At 33.5% G+C, this 9,662-nt stretch overlaps 1 protein-coding gene across 1 annotated transcript; it reads left to right on the top strand.

The window, feature by feature from the left end:
- The first annotated feature begins 1,126 nt into the window (after positions 1–1,126).
- On the top strand, positions 1,127–8,598 carry LOC114409486 (thioredoxin-like protein CITRX, chloroplastic). The gene is made up of 4 exons (XM_028372969.1): positions 1,127–1,471; positions 2,213–2,335; positions 7,115–7,195; positions 8,049–8,598. The coding sequence occupies exons 1-4, from the start codon at positions 1,214–1,216 to the stop codon at positions 8,163–8,165; spliced, it is 579 nt and encodes a 192-aa protein (XP_028228770.1). The 5' UTR covers positions 1,127–1,213; the 3' UTR covers positions 8,166–8,598.
- The last annotated feature ends 1,064 nt before the right edge of the window (positions 8,599–9,662 follow it).

Genomic DNA, 9,662 nt, shown 5'->3' with positions numbered 1-9,662 from the left:
TGTCTGACCTCAGCCTAGTAGGTTTCATCTTGGGTAGCTGGATGGGTACCTCCAGGTTGAATGCTTCCTCGAGAATCGTGGTGTGATTAGGCGTTAAGGGTGTATAACGCTCATACTTGAGCCCTTTGGAGAGAGGCTGACGCTTGTCTGGCTTATGTCTCTTGTCCGACTTGTGTGCGTCAGGCTTGGTGTGTGCTTCGTACTTGTCGCGCTTTTTCTGGCTTGGCAGACTTTATTCTGGAATCTAGACATTTCTTTCATTTGGATGTAGCCCTTGGCTCGTTCGCGCAATTCTTCTATGCTACCGAGTGGTTTTTTGCACAGACTGTGTATGAACATGCCGGGGCATAAGGCGAGGAGCATGGAATGCAATGCTACCTCGGGATTGAGATTTTGGATCTGGACGGTCGTGCGCCCAAATCTGTCCATGAACTTTCTGAGGGACTCATCGTCTGCTTGTCGCAGACCAGCCAAGGCGGCCTAGGTCATGCGGTGAGACTTGCTAATGGTGTATTGCACACTAAATCATTCGACGAAGGTGTCGAAACTGTCTATGGACCTGGGTGGGAGTCCACCATACCAAGTCAATGTTACTCTCTTGAGAGGTGTAGGGAAGGCACAACATAGAATCACGTCGTCAGTGAAAATGTTATTTAAAACTTTTGGCAACATTTTAAAAAATGTTATCAAATATGAATAAATGTTTATTAATATGTTTTCGTGATATTTTATCAAATATTTTGTATAACTCATGTCCCTAATGATTATTCACAACATTTGATAAAATAACAAAAAATATTTTTGTAAACATTTATTTGTATTTGATAACAATTTTTAAATATTGTCAAAAACTTTTAGCAATAGTTTTACTAATTGTTAAGTCAAAAAATATTGTTGTGTGTATGCATAGTGTAAATTCATCTTTTAAAAGAAGTGTTTTTAACGTAAAAAAAAAAGTCATAGTACTTTTCAAAAAAACAAAAAGTAACTTCTTATAACAACAAAAAAATATTTATTTTTCTAAACATTCTTTTTTTTTTGTTCACTAAAAATAAATCTGTCTTAATTATTATCATTTACTTGGCTTTGGCATAATCTGGTATAAAGAAAATTTGTAAGTCCAAACTAGATATGGTAATTGGTAAACCCCTACACTCAAAAACCCTCTTTTCCATTCAATACACTCTTCCAATTCCAATCCAAACCAACAGCAATGTCTCTGTTCTTACATTGCCATGCCCCTCACCACAGCATGGCCACTCTCTCACCCTTCTCAACCTTCAATTCCAAACCTCTCTGTGCTTCTCTACCTAACCCCTCTTTCTTAACTCATCAACAACAGCAACAACACCCTTATCCTCTCACCACAACGACCACCTCTGACCATAAGCCCCTCTCAGTTTCCACACTGCCCAGAAAGTTGCTCTGTAAACCACCCAAAGGAAAGTACGTCAGAGAGGACTATCTTGTGGTATGCCACTTCAAATTGCTTCAGTTTTTATTTTTATTTTTATTTTTATCATAGTGTTTCTGGGTCTGTGTTGTTTTTCCTCTTATGGGCCCTATGTAGCAATTTGTGAATTTTCATTGTTCATAACCGCTTTATCTAGTTTTCAACAAACTGTTTTTCTTTTGTGTGTGTGTGTGTGTGATTTTTTTTTTCAAATTATGCTTTTTTAATATATAATTTTTCTATTTTAAACATCCGGTTAAGGCGCTGAAAAGTTAGAAGTTTTCAATGTAATGAATGATTTTGTGTTTCTAATGTAATAACTTCTTTTTTTCTAATGAAAACTTTTTAATTTTTACACCTTATACGTAGGAGCTAGAAATCGTTTTTCTTATTTGTTTTCTCTTAGCTTCTCCCGGAATAAAATGTTGGGGTTGTAGAAAAGAAGAAAGAACAAAAAAGGATCGTCTTTTTTAGTTTATTTCTAGCAATGCTAGTATGAAATATTTTACACTCTTAACTAATCAGAAATCATTGTTAATATGATTTTTAAGCTATTTAGCATAAAGTCAATAAACTTATCATATATGATAGTTTCTGATTGACTGACAGAGTAAAAGCTTTTTTTACTTGGATGATAGTGTAAAAATCCTTTACACTCGGTGCATGGATTGTTTACTCATTTTTTGGTTTTTTATTTTTCAATAAATTAACTGAGGTTTGATGCTATAGCTATCCCGTTGTTTGTTGTTGGACTTGCAGAAAAAGTTGTCAGCTCAGGAAATCCAGGAGCTGGTAAAGGGAGAAAGAAAAGTGCCTCTTATTATTGATTTCTATGCAACTTGGTGTGGACCATGCATTTTAATGGCACAAGAACTTGAAACAGTATGTGATGTTGGTTTAGTTGATGTAGAAAATGCTTAACCATTGCTCTGATTTGACTACGAGGATGTGATGTTGGTTTCTACTTTCAATATAGCACAATGTGTCTGATGTTTTATTTCAATCTTTACTTATATCACCCTCCAAGAAAGAAGATAGTGGATAGGATGGCTAATATGAGTCTTTAATTGTGTTTAAACTTCATGTTATGAAATAGATTAAATTCCATTCACCAAAAAATAGATTAGTTTACTTAAAATATTTGACGGAGATTTGCCTATAAGTAAAACAGGCAGCTGGTTTGGAAGCTTGGAAATTCAATTGTTAACAAAAATTGGCTCTCAATTATTCGCAGAAACTAACCGTTATTGTTGTAATTGGATGCTGATGGAGATATAATGGAATATCTTATATTTTGTTTTATTTTATTTTATTTTATATTTGTATAGATTTGATTCTATGTAATGATTAATTTCATCATTAATTGTCCAATATGACAGTGAATTTGAAATATTATTCATTTGCCTTTCCCTCAAAATTAAGGATTTCCAATCTGTTGGACAGCCTGTCTGGTTAAGTTGATCATAACAACTTATGGTATATCGATTCCTTGAGCAATAGAGCATTGCTCTCATTTCAGAGTTATCTACTAATCATGTTGAGTGATTGTCACGATGTTTATCAATTCTCAATGTTGATGAGGCCATGGTTAGCTAGTTCTTGCATTCCAAATTATATGTAGGCAATTGCTTTCCTGGCGGTTGAAAACAGAAAGGTGAAAGACTGAAAGGTTTTGATTGTTACTTAAAATTTGTTTGCTTGAACTCATGATATTGTCTATTATCTTATTTTTATTCAAACATGGATTGGAAAATGTCCAAGGGTAAGCTGGAACTTGTGGCTTTAGGTGGGTATCATATTTTAGTCCGTCACCATTAGTCTCATAGTGTGCAAGGTTGAAACTTATGTGCAGAAATATTTAAAGGAAAAATTACAAAGAAGTGATTTGTGGACAAGCAACATAGTTTAGAACAATAAATATTCTGGGGCACTGAGCTACCAATGTACGTTTCCTATGATGTTGGTTTCAACCTTCAAGCAAGCATGTTGATGTTTTATTACAAACTTTACTTATATCAGCCTCCGAGAATAGAAGATAATGTATAAGATGACCATTAGGAGTCTTTAATTGTTTTTTAAATTTTCTGTTACGAAATAGATTAAGTTCCGTTAAAAAAATATATTAAATTCAAAATGTTTGACTATGATTTGCCTATTAGTAAAACAGACAGCTGGTTTGCTAACTTGGAAATTCAGTTGATAACAAAGTTTGCCTCAATTATATGCTGAAACTAACAGTTATTGTAGTAATTGGATGCTGCTGGAAGGTATAATGACATGTCTTATATGTTAGATTTTTATTTTATATTTATATAGATTTCATTCTATGTAATGATTGGTTTCATTATCAGTTGTTCAATATGAAAATGAATTTGAAATATTATTCATTTTCCTTGCCCTCAAAATCAAGGTTTTCCAATCTGCTGGACAGTCTGTCTGGCTAAATTGATCATAACAAATTATGGTTTATCTATTCCAAGAGCAATGTTCTCGTGTCAGAGTTTTCTATTAGTCATGTTGAGTAATGAGTGATTGTCATGATGTTTATCAATTCTCAATGTGGATGAGGCTATGGTTAGCTAGCTCTTGTATTCCAAATTATATGTAGGTTATTGTTAGTGCCAGTAGTTGAAAACAGAAAGGTGAAAGGTTTTGATCTTCACTTAAAATTTGATTGCTTGAACTTGTGAAATTGTATCATATCTCATTTTTATCCCAACATGGAACTGAAAATGTCCAAGGATAAGATGAAACTTGTGGCTTCTCTGTTTTTTTAGGTGGCTATCGTATTTCATTCTGTCACCATTAGTCTCATAGAGTGCAAGGTTGAAAACTTATGTCCAAAAATATTTAAAGGGAAAAAATTACAAAGAGATTATTTGTGGACAAGCAACATAGTTAAGAACATTAAAATTAAATATATGGGGCACTGGGCTACCAGTAATCACTGTTATCAATCCCAGATAGCAGCTGACCCATAAGCACTATAGTGGGATGACTGCTATTCTGAATTTTTTTTATATTGTTTATATAATTCACTCATCCTCATACTGAATACACACAAATGCTAAAAAAAATACTCGAATAATGGCATTTCATAATTAAAGATGTAAACTGAGAGAAAATATAGAGGGATACTGATTACACATAAATACATGATGTTTGGTTTCCTGTAAATCAAGGATTATATGCCTACAAACTACATTTATTATAATGTCATTTAGAATATCTTTCGGATTCTCAACAAATGATAAAAAAAGTTATAGGTCTTAGCTCTTAAGCAATCATACAAGTAGATAGTAACAGGAAGGATTGAATGGGTTTTTTGTCCACAATTCTTAGTGATAATGTTTTTCATTATCTAGTTTCTCTTCTTTATTTTCTAACAGCCATGACTAACCAAAGAGATAGAGGAAAAAAGGAGTAAATGGGTTTGGGCCTTTGGCAGATACATGACCAAAACACAGACCTCTGATACTCAGACTAGAGAGACAATAATGGAACAAAGAGAACAAGAGAAAAATAAAAAAGAACTCACAGTAGCAAGACAAAAACACAGAAAAGAGATTATTAGAAAACAGATATTGATGAGATTAAGAGAACAGTGAACAAAATTATAAGAGAAAACTGAAAGAAAAAACAGAGAATGAGAATGAGAAGTAAAAAAAGCTGCTAGATGGGTTGTCTGAGAGTCACCAAAGGGTCACACAGGTTGACAGAGGGTCGCACTGGGTTGTTCAGTAGTCACAAGGTAGGAGAGGAGGCATGATACTTATGAACTATGAAAGGCTTTTCTAGAAGCTGAAATCCTTTTCTTACCCAAACTTACCTCCATAAAATGCCCCTCTAATGTTAACATTGGAGGCCATTCTCAGGATTTTGGACACCATCACGCATCAGCATAACGGTGCTATAGTGCCACAAAATGCTGCTATCTATGCCGGCCACAATGACCCCTACAGTGAAGTACGATAGAATGGCAGTGCATAGCTGCCAGGCACCACTACTCGCTGCCATGCTGCTATTGTGCGTTATTGACAACTCTTCCAGTAATTGATAATTTAATAAACAATCTTTGCCCCTTTCAGTGCTTTTCCATGTGGCCAGGCTATATATGACGTTTTCATGACTTCTAAGAATGTTCTTCAATATTTTTTGTTGTACATGATTGTATTAATAGTAGATTCAGGAGTATTGGTTGCATGCAAAGCAGCAAAACATGCTCAGATCTGGAGCTTGTATTATATTCTGAATTTATAGATATTGAGGTTAATCTCAAAAACAACTTGATAGATCCAGGCTTGTTATTGAATGCTATTTGAAGGAGATTGAGCTTCTATTTTAAATGGCAATTAATCATTTGGCGTGTCTGAAATTAGACTGCATGAACCTATTTGAGTTTTAACTATTATGTATACCAATTTACAGTTAAATGCATTGTAACTATTATAAGTATACCCTTCAGAATTCTAATGGCAGCAATTATGAAACTGTTTTTTCATCATGAATTCATAATACGTTAAAGATCTTGAAAATCCAAGAGAATCAGAACTAGTTTCTCTTCATCTATTACTGTATATTTTTTATAAAAGAAAATCTTAGATTTATACTTATCTTTTCTTAACTTTATGATAATGTACAGGAGAGAAATAATTACAAGGGTAGATATAGTGCCATCTACATGTTGGACCAACGATTAGGGCTGCATGCATTGAAATTTTAATCTACAAGCAAGAGTCACCGTGTAGTTTCATCCATAAGAGGTGGGGGTGGGGGGTGGAGGAGGAACTAGGAAGTGTTAAAAGAGCAGGAAGGGGCTTTGGTATTTGTCATTGAGTGTTTGGTTAAACAGCTTATTAAGTGCATATTAAATTAGTTCATATAATGTAAATACTTATGCGTAAGTTGTTTCTATAATTGAAGAGGAGAGAAGGTTAAACTATTTTCATAAGTTGTTCATAAGAGTGTATTGAAATAAGTTGAAAATATCTTATGGACATCATAAGTTAATTTAAAAAGTTATTTGAAACACTTATACTAGTGCTTATGTCATGAGATAAGTTCGGATTAGCTGTAAATAAGCTTTTCCAAATGCATCCCTAGTTGAGAGATGATGTAATTTTGAAAGTGGTTCTCTATATTATAAATGTAGTACCAAAGCATTGAGTACAACTTTGCAACCAGTTTACAAGCAAAGCATTCTTACACAAGTTCTATTGAAGTTTTAAACGACTGTTAGCTATAATTTGCATGATAATTGTTAGCCAATATTTAATGTTTTATTTTTATTTCCATCATTAAAAGAGATACTTTGATGAACTGCAGTCAATGGACATTGAATTCTGATCATGTTGGTGAATTATGTTGGCTGCAATAGTTCATCTTCTGTTTGAATGCATATATCTTCTGACTGATAGAACCAATTTAAGCATCTGAGGATCTTGAACTTGTTCTATAACTGTTTGGTTTACTTTTCCTTAATACTAACTTTTCATTTGAACAATCTTTGCATACTTTGTCTTATTTCCTTAGTTTTATAAGGATGCCGTGTTTTAATTGATAGGGTGATTCTTAATTCAGTAGTATATCCCTCAATGTTTGTCTTGTTGATTAGTTGATTTGAAAGCTCAGAAATAACCATCCATATTTAAATTTGTACAGCTTGCAGTTGAGTACCAAAACAAGGCGCTGATTGTTAAAGTTGATACAGATGACGAGTATGAATTTGCACGCGACATGCAGGTAATAAGCCCATTTTTGTTTACAATGTGTACATATACAAATACTTAATTGCGATCCATAAAAAATCTTGTGAATTTTTATGAAAATGTTAAAGAGTTATTATAAAGATATAATAAAGGGTTTTAGTACTTAATCATATGTATATGGGCTCAGCCCACATGCTTTTATGTACATGACCTAGTAATACAAATATGAGGGTCACATGACACTGTAGTGTATCCCATTACTGTTAACTCACATGTCTCTTTATCTTTTTCCAGTTTTCTCTCTACATAAATGACTTGAGAATTTGTGCTATTATCCATTAAAAACGGGGGACAAAAATAGACATGCAATATATCATGGGATCTAACCAATTTCCTCATATACTTATACATGCTATCCTAATCCTGTTTTTTTATTAAAGATAATAACCATAAATGTTTAGATCTGACATTTATTTTCTGTGTATTATAGCTGACAAGAATCAGTATTTTATTAATTGGTGTTTCCACTTTCAAGACTAGATTACATCCTCAAAAGGGACCATTACCAACAGATCTAGACACAGGCTGATCATTTGTTTGCCTTTCAGTTGAAATTTGGATTGTGACAGTTTCTAAAGAACACTTGAATTTCATATATTTCAGTTTATGAAAGATAATAAACATAAATGTTTAGATCTTGCATATGTATTTTCTTTGTAGTATAGCTGACAAGAATCACTATTTTATTAGTTGGTGATTACTGATTAGACCCTCAAAAGGGACCATTAGCAAACAGATCTAGACACATGCTGATCATTGGTTTGCCTTTCAGTTGAAATTTGGATTGTGATGGTTTCTAAAGAGCACTTGAATTGCATATATTTCAGGTTCGCGGTTTGCCTACTGTGTTCTTTATTAGCCCTGATCTGAACAAAGAAGCTATTCGAACCGAAGGACTTCTCCCAATACAGATGATGAGGGATATCATTGACAAGGATATGTGAAACAACAAAGGGTTCTGATCACCTGACATAGTTTGTGTTCCTGGATCCTGCTATATACTGCCTGGTGTAATGCTATCCTATCTGGGGGGAGAATTGAAGTGCTAACCGATTCATATGATTTTGGCTATTGAAGGTTGTAAATCGTATGATATTTATGTAAGCTTTTAGCTCGACATACTCTGTAGTGTATCACATGTGATGTCAAATGGAAGGACATTTTAACACAATCATGTATTTGCACCCCACATCCTTCAAAATATAAAATGTTATTGGAAGGGACAATCTGTGTGTTAGGTAGTGACTGAGTTGAGCTTGCATGCTTAAAATTTATTATCCTGTCACCTTGCCGGTATGCTTTTGGGGTGCAATTGAATGTGACAAGTATGGTTCTAATATTCTAGGAAAGGAAAATAAAAGAAGGGGTTGTCTAGAATAATTTGTTTTATATTTTTAGTATGAGACTATAGGTTTATTTTACGAGACAATTTTGTTTTCACTGGGTAGAATTTATCATGGACCATAAAGATCTTTTTCTAAATATTTAACATAGTTTTATAGTTTTATATTTAATTGATTCATGCATTTGATGATATGGAAGAATTTATTTAGGCTTATAAAAATTGCTTACTACATATAAGTTTACTAAAATAAATTCTTCTCACAATTAAATTTATGGACAAATTCTCCCTTGATAATATGATTTTTTTTAATAATAAAAGTTTTGGTGAACTAGTTTCTTGTGGCTTAGCAAGTCAGGATAGGACATGTCTCAAGCATTATTCGCCAAAAAAAAAAGTCTTTGCACCGGCAGTAGAATTTAAACTCGTTTTAAAATGAGTATGGTACTTGTAAACTGAACTAACTTCATCGGCCTTGACAATATTTTATTAAACAAACATTCAATTAATTAAATTGTATTGAAAACAAGATAAAGAAACGAGTGTCACCCTGAAAGGAAATTGACATGTTATTTCATTCAAGGGTTATTCATTAGATGTCGGATTTGGTGATGCATGAAGGAAACTTCATTGTACCATATAAAGTATGGGAGTCAAGCAGCCTCCACTATTCAAAGATCTTCCATTCAAAGCTGGTGAGTTGTCCAGTATAATATAACTGACCACAACCAATGGGGACTCATGCCTATGAGATGACGTCAGTGTGTCCTTCAAAGCATGCAAAACAGGTATGTATTGGCTGCGGTTGACACAACAATTTTAAGTGGGTGTCATCAATTACCAACACTCACAAAGTGATGTCACTCCTCTAAATGAGATTAAGTTCATAACTGTGTCTGGTTAGGAGTTCAGCAACAAAGGTTTAGTAGGCATCAAAAGCATAATCGTTCTTGTTTCCTTTGATGAGAAAAGTGATAAGTGATTGTCTATCTAACTATGCTTATAGATTTTCACACTAACCGCATACTATAATAGTAAATCACAAGAAGAGCATTTAGAAAAATTGAAAAAGTAAAGGCTTTTAATTTAAAGATAAATA

Source organism: Glycine soja, chromosome 4 (assembly GCF_004193775.1).
Source record: "Glycine soja cultivar W05 chromosome 4, ASM419377v2, whole genome shotgun sequence".
Classification (NCBI taxonomy): Eukaryota; Viridiplantae; Streptophyta; class Magnoliopsida; order Fabales; family Fabaceae; genus Glycine; species Glycine soja.
The sequence above is the reverse complement of the archived record's forward strand: the minus strand, read 5'-3'. Positions and strand labels throughout refer to the sequence as shown.

Excerpts from the sequence above, each read along its gene's own strand:
- LOC114409486 (XM_028372969.1), top strand. The coding sequence starts at position 1,214 with ATGTCTCTGTTCTTACATTGCCATGCCCCTCACCACAGCATGGCCACT. Across the intron at positions 1,472-2,212 it reads TCAGAGAGGACTATCTTGTG|AAAAAGTTGTCAGCTCAGGA; the intron begins GTATGCCACTTC and ends TTGGACTTGCAG. Across the intron at positions 2,336-7,114 it reads TGGCACAAGAACTTGAAACA|CTTGCAGTTGAGTACCAAAA; the intron begins GTATGTGATGTT and ends AAATTTGTACAG.